This window comes from Stegodyphus dumicola, chromosome 2, assembly GCF_044657685.1.
Source record: "Stegodyphus dumicola isolate Sdum_Otavi_A_Nest chromosome 2, ASM4465768v1".
Classification (NCBI taxonomy): Eukaryota; Metazoa; Arthropoda; class Arachnida; order Araneae; family Eresidae; genus Stegodyphus; species Stegodyphus dumicola.
Window position 1 is genome coordinate 50,570,573 of NC_140769.1, and position 19,340 is coordinate 50,589,912.

At 34.0% G+C, this 19,340-nt stretch overlaps 1 protein-coding gene across 2 annotated transcripts in view; it reads right to left on the reverse strand.

Moving 5' to 3' along the window:
• Yif1 (Yip1d-interacting factor 1) overlaps positions 1–19,340 on the reverse strand; it is a 57,021-nt gene that overhangs the window by 18,022 nt on the left and 19,659 nt on the right. For both annotated transcript variants that reach the window (XM_035364106.2, XM_085810653.1), the window contains exons 3-6: positions 18,893–19,030; positions 16,658–16,800; positions 11,320–11,424; positions 10,700–10,781 (exon numbers count right to left, since the gene is read on the reverse strand). In XM_035364106.2, the coding sequence (XP_035219997.1) occupies positions 10,700–10,781; positions 11,320–11,424; positions 16,658–16,800; positions 18,893–19,030 (468 nt within the window). The remainder of the gene's footprint in view (positions 1–10,699; positions 10,782–11,319; positions 11,425–16,657; positions 16,801–18,892; positions 19,031–19,340) is intronic.

Below are 19,340 nucleotides of genomic sequence, written 5' to 3' on the forward strand. Positions count from 1 at the left end.
AAAAACAATAACATAAGCTATATCATAATTAAGTAATAAAATTTGTATGTGTCCAACTGGCATATTTTTATCAAATGATGTAACACTTGGTATATCTTTGTTGGAACCATGCAACCAGGAACCTGAAAACACTGGAAGACTGGACACACAAGATATTAAATTATACTCTTTTTTTTCAGATTCCTTAAATTTAAATTCATTTCCCAATTATTTTTAAAGTTAAATAAGATAATTTTAATTTCTGTTTTAACTTAATTAACTTACACACATGCAATTCATTAAAAAAATTAAGTACTTAAGTTAACGCATTAAGAGAATGTGATTGTTTTCAAAAGAACTATGTCATATTTATGTAGACAAGCCTCATGAATAGAGTGTACATGTGATTGTTGATATAATCACTTACGGTCACGACCACCAACAGTGATCAGTATCGAAACAAAGTACTGGCAACATAAGCAGTTGCCCAGTGCACCATTAAGAATCTCTCTGCCCCTGGTGCTTCTAACATTTTTCTGTCTAAACTTGAATGAGCTTGTATGCTGAGCTACAGCATTTTTTGTCGTTTTCCCTTTCTCAGATAACAATCTTTCACTTTAAAAAATATAGAGATGATAGCACTGAACTGATAACAAGCTAGAATCAGGATTTTGTTACTTGTTTCTAAGAATGTTCTTGTGGTTTTTGTTTTCTGTCAAATCTAATGATGTACACTGCACACACAAAAAAAGGAGGAAACAGCTCTATGTCTCCCATTCCAGAGGGCCGATTGATGAAATTCAGCTTGCATTTTTCATGTCTTGAACGCATGACTTCAGGTTTTCTAAAATGTCAAGCCAATTTTTTTTTTCATATTTCGATTCTACAACTCAAATTATGCCTAAATGCAATTTTTTTTTTTTTTTTTTTTTTTTTTTTAATTTGGTGCGAAATTTACGGAGAAATTCAAAAATTTATCTTGCCACTTTTTTTCGTTTTGTGCCAAGAATAATTCACCAGTTGGAATTTCTTAATTTACAGCAACTCATTTACCTTTCCCTTTTCATCATTTTACATGAGCAGAAAAAGTCTTCAGTCATACTTTTAAATAATTTTAACAAAGTGCCTAAACCACATTTGTTGTTATTTTCGCTTTCAACAAATATGCCAAATTTCAAAACACGCTAATACAGTACAAAGTCTTTAATCCGGACTCTTTGGGACTTCGGCGATTCCGGATTAGGGGTTAGGATCGGATTCTATTCGCGAGCCTGGTGCAAACATCGGAACTGGTTCCCGTTAAATGGGCATGTAGTTAATAGATAATTAGATAATTTTAGCCTAGCCTATACCGTCCGTTATACATTAACGCGCATGCATAAACGTATTATGCGCATGCGCAGAAAATTTGTAGCTTTGAGGTCCAGATTGATGCAAAAGCAAAGTTTAAAGTTATAAAAACATTTAGCAGAAATAGCAATAGAAGCTCCCTAAGGTTATATACTGTGCAGACATAGAAGAGAAAAGTTTTAAACTTAACCAATTTATTAACAATATATGTAAAAATAAAAATACAATAAATAAATTTAAGCAACACCAGAAACTTAAAGAGTGTAACATTAACAAAAATTAAATTTAGTTGACTATCCATTAACCCCAAGGGTTTCTCATTTAAAGAATATTACACTATAAATGATACAGCAAATATATTACCTGATCTTTGAATACTGGCATTCAATATGCGAAAAACATATCTTAGAACAAAAACTATGCGGTTAATATGAATTTCACTTCACTATAAATAGGTCCATGCTTTTGGCCAAGAAGGCACCTGAAAAATTAAACTAAACCTTGAGTGCACTTGAACTGGCAAAAGCCGGTCACTGTAGTTGCTCACGACAGATCACAGCTTGGAATTTATTGCCGCCGAACCATAGAACAGATTGGGGCCCACGGCAGTTGCTCACTGGAAGTCACAGCTTGGAATTTGACGTCCCTTAACTTTGGAAACAGGATGCCAGCCGCCCACGGCAGTTGCTCACATCGTAGACGCTTGGCAGAATCCAGGAAAAATCATCATGGACTGGAACAACGGTACTTATTGCTGGACGGCACGCATGGCAATATCATCTTCCAATGAGCGCTGGAATGGCACACCAAGAAGCAATGAAACAGGAACTAGAAGGACTTTATACCTGAAATAGAGATGATGTCATCTCACGACAACCAATCAGCTATCGGCACGACTCAGCTTTCCAGATGATGTAACATCAAGTTTCGTTTTTGCATCTTAATTAGTCTTGAACAGTCCGTTCTTAATACAAACAGTGGCAGTGAAAAAGAAGTAGAAGTAATTGCTGTATCCCTTTAAAATAAGAACTAAACCTTATGTAAAAGTTAGAATTATTTCAAGGAGGAGAGATGATGCCGAAAAAGGGTTACAATAGGTCATATTTTCAACACGGATTATAGATCATTCCAGAATAAAGACTTTATACTGTACATAAATTCTCGCATATCTTCTGAAATTTTGAATTAGAAACTCTAATTTTTTGCTGGTATGCTTAGAAATACATCTACTTTAAGATGATTGTAAAAATTTTATAGATTATAATTCAAAATGTTTTTTTAAAAATTTATAAAAATTACTTGAAAATTCAAATTTTAAAAATAAATCATAAAAAATCTGATGTGTACACCACATGACTTCCCTGTACAAAATATTAAATTATATGCATTTTTCTAGCATTTCATTTAAGCTTATTGGATTGAATTAAATCTACTTCGTCAATAGTGCATAAACCACAACAGAATAAATGCACTCTTTGAATTCACTATTTGTTTACCATAGCAACACTCTGGCACTAGGTTCACTTAACAGGTTTACACTTTGTTCATACTATAACTCAGAATGCACAAAATTTATATTATTTGAAGAATTATCTAATCGTTGCCACATGTTCCATTTAAATATTATAATAAATCTAAAATGATGTATAAAAAAAAAGAAATGAAGCAAACAGAAAAAAAGAAACCGTTTTTCCACAGACGATTCAGTATTTCTCATTCAATTAATTCGCAATTCAATAATTTGCAATTACAAAAACTTTCTGCAATTACTTCGCGACAGGGCAAAAATACATAAAAACTCAAAATATCTATATTAACAATTACGAAGTAAATCTTAAACACTTATTTCCTCGAAAAAATTCCACAAAGGATTAAGCATGATTTAATTTGCAATAATAAATGAAGGCATTACCTTTGTTATTATGAAGCTTACTTTCTCTAGAGTGGCAACAAATCTACTATTCTGCCGTTTCAAATGTAAACAAATATATCTGCCATGTTATTTAAAAATTAGGCTTAACCGCACTTAAACAGCTTTTAAATTGTTGATAATTCTACAAATACTGCTTGTAGATTTCCTAAAGGCATAAAAACCTTAACCAGAAAATAAGAACAACTTAATTCCAGCTTTTTAAAGGAAAAAAAAAAAAAAAAAAAGTGCACAATTTACAAACATTTATGAGTAAAGAAACTGAGCTCACTGAGCGAGGTAATAGAGTAGATATATATATATATATAAATATATTTATATACGTTTGGTGCGGCTGATTGTAACAAAAATACGAGGTGCACATCTACATGTCATAGCAGTCCTATATACAAAATTTCAACGTTCTAAGGGTACTCATTTTTGAGTTATGCAAGATACAAACGTACATACGTACAGATACCACGAAAAATTCTCTTCAGAATTCATTTTAAAGCAGATTTATAATTTTTTTGGAGGAAAAGAGTCTTTTATCCTGTTCCTACATACAGATGTTACGCAAAAACATCGTTAAATTGCATTCGATAGCGGTCAAAATGGATATTTTCGTTGAAATATGCTTCCTGAAACTTTTCGAAATTACAATACTTCCTTTTTACTTCATACAAGGAAGTAAAAAGAGTGAATTTTATTTGGTATGAACCTAAATTTAGAAATGTTAAGGGAAGAATCAAATAAGTTTAATAAAAAAAGAGAGATTGATAAATATATACCCAATTCAATTAACATGGAGGAGCTAAAATTTTGAGGGCTAATTTTTTAAAGACTATTGTGATTTTTACAAAACTTGACATTTTGGCCTAATTTGAGTCACAGAATTGAAATATGGAAGAAAATTGGCATGTCATTTCAGAAAATGTCTGATTTGGTGTCAAAATACCTATATTAGAACAATGCTATACATAAATCTAATACATAACCTATGCCACGCTTTCGAGACATGAAAAATGCAAGGCAAATTTCGTTAACTAGCCTAGCAGAATGGGAGATATAGAACTGTCTCATTTTGACCTCCCCGGCCGCAAAGTACGATAGTATTCTTTTTTTTTTTTTTTTCCCTTGTTGTTGTTGTTCTTGTTTTCAGTCAGCAGTTTAGATTTATTTTATTTTTCCTATTTCTAAAATTGAGAAATGAAACACTCAAAAGTATAATTTTTTTTTTTTTAAGTTTTAAATTAAGCAGTGGGAACAATGCAGAGTAAGCTTCTTCAGCAATACATATATACATATATATACACACCTACATACATATATATTATCTAGTGATTTAGAGGTCAAACCTGCTAAAGATGCTATATTTTCTGAAGAAAATAACAACTGCATGCACGAGTTAAAAGATCAAAATTACAACTGTAATGCGATTGAATGCTCAATCTTAGATAATAATGTCTCACTCAGAGCCAACTAAAAAGTAAATCTGAAAGTTAAACCAAAATATCAACTAAAATTATCCAGCATACTGACCAGATGAATCATCAATATATGAGAGTGATCCAAAATGACTTGGCCACATCCTATTAAAAAACAGTGCAGTTTTCCAAAAGATGGAAATAAATGTAGTTTCTTTGTGACAATGATGTGTAAAAAAATAAACATTGGTGAGAATTTTCTTAAAAAGTAGATTTATTGAGAGAGCACCAATAAAATTTATTGCTTTTGTTGCTTCTCCAGTAAGTTCCTGTTAGGAAAATCTGAAATTAATGATTAGTACCATGTCAGAAAAAACTGAAATTAATAAGAGGAGGGCACAGTCATGAAGACTTAAAAGCTACATGAAAATTTAGTACATTACCTGGAAAGTCTAAGGAAATGTTTTGAAACATCACTTTAATTATAGACTAATAAAATTACTGATGAGCTTCAATCACAATTCGAAAAAGAACAGAAGCACTGTTTTAAAGTTTTACAACGTTTAATGAGTATTACTATCCAGCATTTTACTGAATGCAATTTAGCTTTCAGAGGGACTTTAGGTACATTAGTTATACCACACAATGAACATATCTGACATCTTTTTAGGTTAAAATAACACATCGAACAATGATTATTTTAGACGTCAAACAACAAAAATCACATTATATTTCTACATTTTCCAGGACTAGTTTCCATGGTTTGACTACCAAACCAACTTCCTCAGCGGCCAAAGCGCAAACGAATGAGATAAGATACGGTAATAAGGTAAAGTAAGGTAAAGGCTCGAGAGGAGTTAAGCTACTGGTATCATCTATAGATAGCACCAGTAACTTAACTCCTGTCTAGCCTTTCTTATCTGATTTGCAAATATAATGCTGATTTTTGTAGTTTGACTTCTAAAATAATTTTACATTTTGCTGAGCTACTTGGAAAATCTAACAATGAGTGAACATTTACATCAGACTGTATCTAAAGAAACTTATGTTCACTAGAGTGGTAAATATGTTCAGAACAAATTCAATAATTTGTTGCAATAAATGCCTGGTATGATGTCTTAGGTAGGGTACATGTTGTCAAAAATCACATTAACAGTGACTAAGCAAGTGAACTGAGATGTTCTCTCTCTGGCTTTTTATAGCTTTCAATCAGTTATGAGAGAGTTTTAGTAATTTCTTTGCTTCTCAAGATTTCTGGGAAACCAACAAGAGGAAGGAATTATGGTTACAGCTAACACAGTAGTCAATTACATTTATACAATTTCAATACAAATTAAAGAGATAACCATTTATTAAATGTTAAATGCACATGCTCTTGCATTTTTACTTTCCAGTGTAGCTTTCTCTTAATATTTGTCTTGTGCTGCATTGTACGGGCAAAATTTTAATTATAATTCTATTGATATAATTTTATTGATATTAGTTATCTAAATACAAAATTCGTAACAATACTGCTCATTGCATGTTAAAAAAACAACCAAGATATAAATTCATTTCTATATTTTTAGTTTTTTCCTCATGAAAAGTTTTATAACTATACTTAAATAGGGCATCACAGTTCAACTTGCCTGGGACAACAGCAACCATATGGCCAGCTCTGATAGTGATTAAATTTAAATTTCAGTTTTGTTATTGAACATTGCATGCGATGAAATCCATCTTCAAGCCTTCATTTGCCACTATCAACTCACCAAGACTTTTAGTGCAATACATTTTAAATGTTCTCATTTTGTATAAACCTCGCAGTTATAAATATAGATATCTTATCCAGGAATTGAACTCTGATTCATCAGCATGGAATTCACCACTGTTGACAATTATAAGTGATCAACTATGACTTAAACCCATTTCTCCACCATCTAGATGGTGGTGGAGAAATGGGTTTAAGTCATAAAAACCATACAAAACTTAGATGAAGGTTTTAATGCTTCAGGTATCTACACAGATAACTCATCTTCCAACTTGAGTACAATTGCACAGATTAATACAACTATATAAACTGTCAGAAAAGTCCTTTATTCACGTTGCATGACACTGTGGCTTGAAAGTTAGTTATGCCATCATAGTGTTGACTCTTCAAGTGAGTCACTTTGTGTGCTAAATTGGGTGAATATGGAGGGTTGTTAAGAACTGGCACACATTTGTATGCTAGAAACTACACCAGAGGTCCAGCTGCGCAAGCAAGCACATTGTCATGTAACAAGAAGATTTTTTTCATCTTATTCTTCCATCTTTTCAGAAGAACCTGTTGAATCCTCTTACATTATCTATGAAACCTACATAAACATCCTAACACTAATTATCTATGAAACCTACATAAAACTAGCCATTTACAATGGTTGGGGGGAATAAGTTTCTTGTGAATAATGCCGTGAGCATAAAAAAAGGTGATGAGCCTTGTCTTCACTTTCGAATTTATCATTCACAAGTTCTTTGGTCTTGGCAAATCATCATAGACCCATTCTGCACTTTGTCATTTATCAAAGGTTCATATTGATAATAACAAGTCTTAGTAACAATAATGACTTTTCCCAGAATAGACCACCTGTGTTTTTCACTTCAGTCTAGCTGCAGCAGGCATCTGCATATTGTTATTTTTTGTTTGGGAGTCAAGGAATGCAGGATAAACTTTCCAAACACTTTTCTCTTCGTCAAAACATTTCAGATAATGTCCTGAACACTTAATTTAGAGATTGTTCAGGTCTTCTGCGATAACTCTGAATAAGAGATGATGGTCAGTTTTAAAAGGATCGCAAATTTTATGTGTTTCCATTAGATGAACTTGTAAAGGGATGTTCTGTTCTGGCACTGTCCTTTAGCAATACTAGTTCCTTCTTTTAACATTTAAACAACTCAAACATCAGTGCATGACTTAAACAATTATCATAGACTTCAATACCTCAGTACCTCATTTTTCATAGACTTCAATAACTCAGTACCTCATTTTTCATACACTTCAATACCTCAGTACCTGTTTTCCTGCTTAAAACATGAAATCACACTACTGCTCATTACTCTACTGAGTGCAACTGATTGTCTACATGCACATCTGTTTACAGTTCTGTTAGTTCAAGATGCCACCACAGTTACAACACTGATGTCGCTTATGCGTCAGGAAGAAATTTATCTATGATGAAAGCTGAAAATTTAAGGCTCATTTGACAGAAAATTTCTGTATTTTAAAATATGTCAGAAAGTAACACATAACTACATTAATTTACATGCATTAAATACACTAATATATTAGTAGTATATATTAGTGTATATATGAGCTAAATGAATGTGTATATATATAGTAAGCTAAATGTAATGAAATAAATATATATATATAGTAAGCTAAATGAATGTGTATATCATCATATTCCATATGCACATAATGAATGTGCATATGGAACTAAAATAATTCAGACAGCAAATATTACTAATGACTCTTATTTTATTTGATTTAAAAATAATTTATACAGCAAAGAACTGACATTGTAGAGTTATTAAGTTATTTTGAAGCAGGAGACATGAAAAGTATGCTGTTAAAAATTTTATCAACTTTGTACTATTAAAATTTTTTGAGCATTAAATAGATAAGTGAAAGTTCACTTACCTTCTAAATAGGTTTTACTTCCCTCAGAACATCCACTAGTATTAAAACTGATCAAATCTGAACATGAAAGGCTAAGTCACGCTGGAGTACAATTCGTTATGTGCGCTTTACGTGAAAAATATTGGATCATAAAGAGTAGGAAGACCGTACGCAAGGTTATCCAAAATTGTGTACGATGTGGAAGGTTCGACTCTGATTCATATAAGATTCCTCAAGCGTCACTACCTGAAGACAGAATAAGAGATGCTTTAATTTTTGAGATTATTGGTGTTGATCTGACGGGTTCCTTAATTTTAAAAGGAGGCCAAAAAACATGGATCGTCATTTTTACTTGCGCAATATATAGAGCAGTTCACTTAGAGCTAGTCTCATCTCTATCAACCGAAAGTTTCCTGCACGCGTTCAGGCGATTCATTGCTCGAAGGGGTAGACCTGTCACTGTATACTCCGACAATGGAACCAATTTTGTTGGATCAAATAATTGGTTTAAGACCATAGATTGGAATTCTATCTTAGAAAATGCAACAGTTAAGAAAATTGAATGGAAATTTATTCCCCCTTCCTCGCCATGTTGGGGAGGGTGGTGGGAAAGATTAATTGGAGTACTAAAGAGAATTCTTTGAAAGGTACCAGGAAACTCTTCTCTGAACGACGAAGAATTGTTGACAATCATTTGTGACTGCGAGAGCATTATGAACAACCATCCTCTCATGTATTTGTCAGAAGACATAAAGGATTTAAGAGCTCTCACCCCAGCAATGTTTCTAACAGAAATTCCAGAGACTGGAGTTCCTGAATTAAATTTTTTGGATTCTAAATCCATCAATAAAAGATGCCTTTACAGAGCCAAATTGAGAAAAGATTTACGAAAAAGATTTCGATCAGAATATTTAGGGCAACTAAAACAAAGCTCCAAATTCATCCGCGAACCATATTCTGTGAAAGTTGGTGATCTTGTAATTGTGTCCAACAACGGAAAAAGGATAAACTGGCCCTTAGCTAGAATCCTGGAAATTTTTCCATCCCACGACGGATACATTAGATTAGTGAAACTGAAAACTGCACAAGGGGAGATTATAAGACCTACTAAGAACCTCATACCTCTTGAACTCAACTTTACACTTGAGTCAGATATGTGAGGTACAGAACTCGATGTATGACGAAATCTCAAAAGACGAACTACAGGTCAGTTGAGGTCCATCCTCTGTTGATACTGGACCTCAAGGTGGGAGTGTCACGTTTGCTTACTAGAACTTTACTTCCTCGAACGCCCTCTGGCGAAAGAGACTAAAAGTAATCAGTTGAACGGCTGACGCATCTAACAGATGTATAACGATAGACCGTCTCCGTATAAATTATGCTTGTAATCGTTATAACTTGTAAATATTTTGTAGATATCTTTCATACGAATTAAAATTTCTTAAAAAGTTTATAGCTGTGTTGCGCAGTGAATCGAAGTTCATCATAGAGACGGATACCGACAAGAAGGAAAGAAGGCAGTTCAGGGCAGCCCTACTTAGAAGGTAAGTGAACTTTCACTTATCTATTTAATGATCAAAAAATTTTAATAGTACAAAGTTGATAAAATTTTTAACAGTATGCAATGTCCTCACCTGGACCTCTCGAATATGAGCAGAGTGCACTACCACTACACCATGAAGGCATGCAGAAAGGAGGGAGAAAATATCTTATATACTCTCCCATTTAAAGGGCAACTGGGGATTAGGGGACCCAATCGCAAAATCCTGGTGGCGAGGAATCATCATCTACCACCTTTTAGTTCAGGCATCTATTAGCCTTTTAGAAGCAGGAGACATGAAAAATGTGCAAAGCCCTCGCCAGGACTCGAACCTGGACCGCTCGAATACACACTGTGTTACCCATTACACCATGAAGGCAAGCAGAAAGAAGGGAGGAAATATCTTACAACACATCACATTTAAAGTTCACATTAAATATTTTATTTTGATAAAAGAATTCAAATACTACATATAACTAACGATTAATTATTTCACAATTTATAGTGATGTAGTAATATCACATTCATAATAATTATAGCAAAACATTAGTTTACTTCTAAATGAAAAGGGGGAAGAAAATGACATAAACCTAGAACCAATTTATGGACATTATTTTCAAAATGAACGAGGAAAAATCTTCAGTATTTTTAAATCTTATTTATGAAAGAGCGCATCTAGAAAAGAAGGATATGTTTTTTAATGCTTGATCTCTCCTCTCTTTTTCATGCATGACAAATGCAACAGAACTTCAGATTTTAGAATTAATAACATTTTTATTTAGCAGTATTTTAAAATGAATTTATTATTAAATTTAGAATTCACAGTAATTATATACAAGAATAAAATTCACACTTACTGGGAATATATAAATCTGGTGCATTTACATCATATCTTGGAGGTATAGGTTCATTTTGATTGTTAAAATGGACTGCCCAGTCCTGATTTAAGAGAAAAAATGCAAATTTGAGTACCACATGAAGAATTATAATCACAATATCAAAGCAGTTTTCAAGAGTGGAGTCATTAATTTCATTAATGCCTTGGCTGCTTGCCTTGGCTGCATTGTAATTAATAAATTAATAAAATTGAAACTTTGATGTTAATGTCATGCAAATTGGCAAAATTATTTAATTTCATGCACAGGGAATTCAAGGGAAATAGGCAAAGTGTTTCTCTCTTCCCCTTATACTGTTCTTCTAAACAAATAAAGCAGTTTTCCTACAAAATCACAGTGGTTTTGCCTAATTTTATATGAATATTAGCTGTTCCTATTTCATATGTTTAAACAATGCTTTGAATGCATTAAAATAAATATTTTATATGACATATTTAAAATAAACTAAAAATGTCTAGGAAAGCTTCTTTAACAGACAAGAAAAATACAACATAAGATAAAACTTTGTGGAACCTAAAAGTGTAATGCTGATCAAGCATGCCATTAAAAAGTATTCAAACTTCAAACAGAATTGAACTTACTTTATGAGTAAAAGGGAAAAATAATAATCCAATTTTCCTTGTTACATAACCAGTATCAACAGCAAAATAATACTTCATTTTCGATAGGGATACATACTTCTCCAACTGTAAAATAAAATTAAATAAATAAATACTATCCATCAAAATACACTTTTATGCTGATACAAATAACTTTTATTATTTTCGGAGTTCAGTTCAGCTTAAGTCAGCTTAAGTCTAAACTTCTAGAACAGTAGTTCTCAGCCTTTTTTGGCCCCATGTAAACCTTTCACATTGCCAGCTGATCATTTCCAACCCTTCCTTTATAAAACTTTAAAAATACATTCATTTATTTAAATTTAGACAAATTTTAATGTGTTTTATAAGAATTCCTTCCCTGATCCGAATGTAACTGAAAAGGCACTCCGAACCTGGAAATCCAGTGCTGTATCATCACCTCAACTACTGTGACAGCCTCTAAATAGGATATGCTTCAGGCCACTTGGTGAAGTAATCAATGACAAAGAGAATGTATCTGTTGCCATCAGAAGTTTGTGGTAGAGGTCCCAAGATGTCAAAGGTGATACGCTCAAAAGGTGCTCCTACATTGTAACGTCGCAGCTTGCCTTGGCTGCGTTTGTTCGGTCCTTTCCGACCTGCACAGGCATCGTAAGTTCGGCACCACTTTTGCAAGTCATCCTTTGCATTATTCCAATAGAAGTGCTCATGAACTCTCTGCAAGATCTTCATTATTCCGAAGTTGCATCCTGTAGTGCTGCTATGTAGTTCTTTAAGGATGCCGGGGATCCAGGACCTTGCAAGTATCAGCTGCCATCAGAAAACCTTACCATTATTGTACTCGAATTTTCGGTATAAGATGCCATTTTGAATATGGAGGGAGTCCCAGACAGCCCAGTATTGTTTTGTCATCAGACTATAGATTGAAATGTCCTGACAGGTATGTTTTCTGTTTGAAGACTCCATTAAATCAATTATGGGTTTAATCTAGCCATCTCGCAGCTGGTCTTTTCTACATGGGTCTCAGTCAGCTGATGTTGTAATTTGTCATATGATTGGATTAAGCAGTTCGTATTTCAATTTGACCCTGGAACAATATCGGCAGCTTTCTGGGCAAGGTCTTCCAGACAGGGTGTCAGCTTTCTGTGTGATGATCCCTTTCGATGACAGATAGTAATGTCATATTCCTGGAGTCTCTGTATCCATCTGGCAATCTGACCTTCAAGATTCTTGAAGCTTAAAAGCCAGATCAACGAAGCATGCTCAGCATGGAGTGGAAATTTTCTGCCATAGAGAAAATGATGAAAATGTTCTATGGCTTTAATTACGGCGAGCAACTCTTTCCTGGCGACACAGTAATTTCTCTTCAGTTTTGAAAAGCATTTGCTTGAATAGACTATGACACATTCTTTGCCATTTATTTCTTGGGACAAAACAGCACAGAGACACTATCATTGCTTACATAGGTGTTGAGAATAAATAGTTTGTTGAGCTGAGGATATGCCAGGCCTGGAGCCGATAATTAAGATTCCTTCAAGGTTAATCCTCACATTCATTTGTCCACAAGAACCTTTATTTGCTTTCTGTCAGTTTGTAAGGGGGTCTTGCGATGGAAGAAAAGTCCTTCACAAATCTCCTAGAGTAGATGCAAAGCCCCAGGAAACTTCTTAACTGATGAAATTTTTAGGGCATCTCCAGGCCTTTAACTGCTGAAACGTTTTCATGATCCGTACACACACCTTCAGCAGAGATGACGTGTCTGAGATAAGTCACTTCCAGTCTGAATAATTTACATTTAGCAAGACTCAACTTTAGATTTGCTTCTCTCAGTTTCTGAAGCACTTTTTAAAGATTTTCTAGATGTTTTTCAAAATTCTCTCCAATGATGATATCATCCAGGTATATCAGGCAGACTTTGTAGGAAAGACATTTCAAAACAGTCTCCATGAAGCGTTTGAATGTTGCAGGTGCATTACATAGTACAAATGGCATCACCTTGAACTGCCAAAGTCCTTGTCTAGTAGTAAATGCTGTCTTTTCTCTATCATCAAGATGTATCTCTACTTTCAAATACCCACTCCTTAAATCAAGTGTCGAAAACCTTTTGCTACTAGAAAGAATGTCCAGAATGTCATCAATTCTATAGGAAGGGGGTAGCTATCTTTGTTCATAACCTCATTCAATCAGCGATAGTCAATGCACAATCTTGTTGAACCATCTTTCTTTCTAACGAGGACAATGGGAGATGCCCATGGACTTGCTGAAGGCTTGGTGACCTAGCCTTCTTCCATATCCTTTAGAAGTTTTTATACCTCTTCCTGTTTAGCAATCGGTAGACGTCTTGGATGTTGCTTAACTGGTGGATGAACCCTGGTATCGATTTTATACTGTGTCAAACTAGTTCGACCCATGTCAGCAGATGAGTTGGAGAAAACATCTTGAAGATCTTGAATGATACATTCGGCAGCATTCCTCTCTTCATCACTCAACTGTACATTTTGCAGTAACACTGATATAATGCTCTCTGAAGACACGGATTCTGAAGTGTTATTATTTCATTTAATGCTGGTCACTGGAGTACATGATGCAACCACTTCACATTTCTTAATAACTCTCGCCTTCTCAGTTACACTGGCAATTCACACTGGGATAACGATCCTCGATAGGCCGACGAGTACTGAGCTACTAGTACGCCTCCTGTAGGGCTGTTCTATAGTTCCTTAAGGACGTCTAGTATCCATGATCTTGGGAATATTAGCTGTCATTGGAGTGCTTTTCCATCATCTGATTCAAACTTCGAGTATAAGATTCCATTTCAAATATTGAGTGAGTTCCAGAGAGCCCAATTGTCCAAAACAGTAGATGGAAATGTCCTGTCATGTAGATTTTCTATTTGAAGATTCCATTAAATCAATTATGCATTTAATGCCTTTGTCTTCCAACTGGCCTTTACTGACTACTCCATGGGTCTGGATCAGATGATGTTGAATTCATAACTTGATGTACGACCGGATTATACCTGTTCCTGTTCTCGTAGTTTTCTTTAGTTCGTAGTTTGCTTTAACCTAGGAATAATAACGGCAGCTTTCTGGGCAAGGGTTTCTAAACAAAGCATCGGCGTTTCCATGTTATGATCGTTTACAATAATGGATGGTTATGTCATATTCCTGGAGTCTCCGTATCCATTTGGCTATTTGTTCTCCAGGATTCTTGAAATTTAAAAGCATCGGCGTTTCCATGTTATGATTGTTTACAATAACGGATGGTTATGTCATATTCCTGGAGTCTCCATATCCATTTGGCTATTTGTTCTCCAGGATTCTTGAAATTTAAAAGCTAGGTCAATGATACATGATCTGTGCAGAGCACGAATTTCCCTGCCATAGAGATAATGATGGAAGTGTTCTACTGCTTTAACAATGGCGGGCAATTCTTTTTTGTTGACACCGTAATTCCTCTCCGGTTTAGATAGACACTAGCTCTTGTACACTGCGACATGTTCTTGACCATTTATTTTTGTTGGGATAAAACAGAAGTGACCTTCTCATTGCTCACATCTGTGTTAAGAATAAATGATTTATTGAGCTGAAGATGCGTCAGGATTGTCGTAGATGTTACAGCTTCTTTCGTTTTATTAAATACATCCTCACATTCTTTCGTCAACAAAAACTTTTCTAACTTCCTGTTAACTTGAGAAAGAGTCTTCTATGGAAGAAAAAACCTTCATAAATTACCTGTAGTGGGAGCAAAGCTCCGGGAAACTTCTCATTTGATGGGAAACTTCTCATTCTCATTTGATGTGCCCAATCTTTAACTGCTGATGCTTTTTCTGGATCTGTGCACTTACCCTTGGCAAGGATGACATAAGCAAGGTAAGTTAATTTATATTTGGCAGGACTTAACTTTAGATTAGCTTCTATCAATTTCTGAAACACCTTCCTAATATTTTAACATTTTTGAAATTTTCTTCAAAACACTTTTCGGCAATAATGATGTCATCTAATTATATTAGACAGGCTTCATAGGAAAGACCACTTAACATGGTCTCCATGAGGCATTGAAATGTTACTGGCAGATTACATAATCCAAATGGCATCACCTTGAATTGCTAAAGTCCTTGTCAGGTAATAAATGCCACCTTTTCTCTGAGGCAGGTGCTGTGGGCCAATCATTAATTATTAAAAGAGTAAGCTGGGATGTGTAAATTTAAATTTTCAGAATAAAATACTAATTTTCGTGAGCAAAACTCAAACTTATTGCAAGATATTATTTCTTTACACACCTAACTGCTAAGGGTTCTGACATAGAATGTATAGTAAATTACAATAAAATAAAATTAACATTCTGAAATTTTTTAATATTTAATACAGTTCTATTTACAGTTATATTTACAAATTATGCTTATCTACAGTAACATAAAATCTCTACTTATCTGTATGCCAAGAATAAGCCTAGCACAGTTTTCCTAAATATAAAAATTTTGGAACTCAAACACTGGGGGAGGGCCTCATTTTCTAAACACAACAGATTACTCCCTAATATATGCAGTTGATTTCATTTCATATGTCACCCCTCCAAACCAGAACTCTACTCTCACCCCATAGTCAAAAAATCTTCTCTTCCCTCAGATACTCTCACACCCCTGACTTCTTTAGGTAGACAAGCAAACTCCTCAGACCCAGATGCTCACAAACCAGTTTCTATTAGGATAGTTATCGCTGCCATTGTGCCAGGCTCACTATGACACACATGTTGAGAGGGGCTATACCAATTAAATTTCAAATTATTTAAAAATTAAATGGCAAAAATTTTAACAAAATTATTTCATTCAACACCTGTATAAACAAAATTAAACTGCAGACAGCACTGCACTGAACAAGAAAATAAAGTCTAAAAATAAACACTACCTTAGTAATCTCCAAAACTTTCATATAATTAAATTTTTAACATACATCATAAAAATACACTATAAAGGTTACATTCATAGAGAGAGGGTGCAAAAACAACTCTTACACAAGGCAGTTCATAAACATGCAGTAAAACATGCAGTATATACACATACATATCTACAATCCATACTGAATGACTTTTCAGAAATTATACATATCTGCATTGCATACTTAAGGATTTTTCAGAAATCATGTATGGGCTCACAGATCATCATAGAAGATTCACTGAGTTTTCTTATTATTTGCTTACACGTAGAACTTAAATATGACATCTAAAAGGTTAGTAATGAAAAACAAATTTGTATGTAACTAAGAATATATTACATGAAAATTAATTAACACTAAGTAAATTTAAGTAACAGAAAACAGTAATTCTAATACATATGTTATACCTTTTCTTCTACCATAATTTTGCCTTGGCCAGCAATAGTTTGGCCATACTGCATAGCCATGGAAGCCATAGGATCTGTCAAAAGTTGCTGTCCTGGAAATGATGGATGACTGTAACTCTGATCCCAACCACTAGTATTCATTCCTGATTTAAAAAAATAAATAAATGGTTAATTAATATATTGATATCAATATACTTTCTTTGATTCCTATATCAATTATCTGATTTTTAGTCCACTATTTCTGCAGGTTTTTTTTTTTTTTTTTTTTTTTTTTTAGTATTTTTATTTTTAATCCTAAATTTTGTTACAAAAAATACGGTTAGAATATATTTAAAGGTGCTCCTTGGATTATTGCTAACTTGTTGTTTCATTTTATCACCAAGTTGTTTAATTTATCGCGAAGCCATTGTTTCATTTATGGTAACCTGAGTGGTTGAATGCTATGGAAAACCTATTATAACGTAATTGGTTGCATGATTTCGGTGAATTTGAATGATGGGAAAAGATTTGTAAAGACTTGTTTGTGTGTTGGCTGTTGATTAGGAAGTATGTTGTTATTTTGTGGCTTACATGGTAAAATGGCTGAATGTGGTAAGATTAATTTGAAGTTTTTGTACTATTTGGAACGAAAGGGAAAAAAACATATAGCTCTTTAAAATAATAAAAATACAACTTTATGAACATGGAAATACACAAAACTTTTATTGAAAACAAATATTTTTTAAATATAAATCCATAATACATCGGTGGACAATTGCTAAGGACAGATGATAGTATCAGCAAGAGCACCCACAAAATGAAAGGCAAGGAAATGTGGAATTTCTCATATGTGTGGTAGTAAGATGTACAGTGCATACACAAATTTTGAATTGCCGAAAATTATGTGTCAAGTGATAGTGCTGATAATAGATATAAAGTATTTGACGTGTATTGACAGCTGTTGTTCAAAAACAAAATGTAATGGGAAAGAATCAATCGATGAACTTGGAATTTTCTGTATGTTTGTGGATCACTACATCACTTATATGATTTTACGTATGGCCATATTATTGACAAGATTGAAGAAGTGCACAAAATAACAGATGTTGGTAGAGAGTTCTCCATCAACCATAGTGTTGTTTCAAGGCTTTGGAAATCATTTCAAAGAAATGGAATGTGTAGCAGATGTTCCAGGGGAGGTCATGTTCATAATACAATGCCTGCAGAAGATAAGTACATAGTGCTATCAACAAAAAGGAACCGTCGCAGCAGAGCTACTGAGGTGGCAAATCAGTTATCACTGCTACTGGCAAGCTAATTTCCCAAAAATCTCTATCCAGACGTTTGTACCAAGTAGGACTATAGGCCCACTATCCTACTGTGTGTATTCCATTATCTAGACATACCATTCCACCCTCTGCAATGGTGTCATCAGCATTGCAATTGGAGGGAAAATGACTGAGCTTGAGTACTATTCTCAGTTGAGTGTAGGTTCGATCTGTCATTGGACTGTAGATGCCAGATGATATGGTATGAGAGTGGTACTGCATATAGTGCAGCAAACATAGAGGAAATTAACTAGTATCCTACACATAGTGTCATGGTATGGGCTGGGATCATGATCAATGGCCATACTTCACTGTATATGCTTCCAACTGGGTCTAAAACTGCTCGAGATATGTTAATGATGCTCTGCTACTTCCTGTCTGCATGTTCTAAGGTGTTGTTGGTGATAAATTTGTTTTCATGGATGACAATGTAACATGTCATCGAACAGTTGCTGTCCAGGAGTGTCAAGAGAACAAGGCTATTCAATGCTTCTTATGGCCAGCACGTTTTCCAGATCTGAATCCCACTCAATCTTGTGGAATCTTGTGATAGCCATACCCTATGGTACCTCACCTCCCATGGTAGCCATACCCTACATTGACATCTTACACCAGAAAGCCTGTGCATAATTGCATTTTTTTTTTTTTTTTTTTCCCTTTACTTTTACGCATTCAGCACAAAATGACCATTTTGTCCTAGCATTATTTTATTTCACTTGCAGTGCAACCACCCTTACTTTTTATATGCGCTATGTAGCTGTTTGTAATTCATCTATAGCAATTGACCTTCAGTGTATTTTACACTTCAAAAAAAAAAAATTTAGTGTATAGTAATATAAAAACATAACTAAAAAGAACTTCCCTACTTTAACACTAATACCAAACACTCTTATTAAATGAAAAATAAATGCAAAACATTGGATTTTACCTGGAGCAGGACCTGGTGGATACTGTGGTGCAAAACCACCACTAGTGTCATCAAATAATTGTGGCCCAGGATTAAACTGGCCATATGAATATTCTGGAGGATTATTAGGCCTCATGCCTTTCTGTCTTCTGGGACCACCTGAAATAAATTTGCCTTACAGTATGCAGAATCTTGGATTATCCATGAATAACATAAATCCAATAATAAATATAATTACAAAGCCTCATTTTTTAACCTACAATTTTTACCTTAATTTGAAAGTATAACTGTCAATAAAATACTGAAGTTTAGTAGAAAAATTATAAATGAAAAATAAAAATTAACAAATATTTATTCTTTTTTACAGGACATACATCTGTCTTAAAAAAAATTACACTAGACATTTTAATGACAGTTTCTGATTGTCCTCATTTTAGGGACAGCCTAAAACACATAAAAGGTACATAGA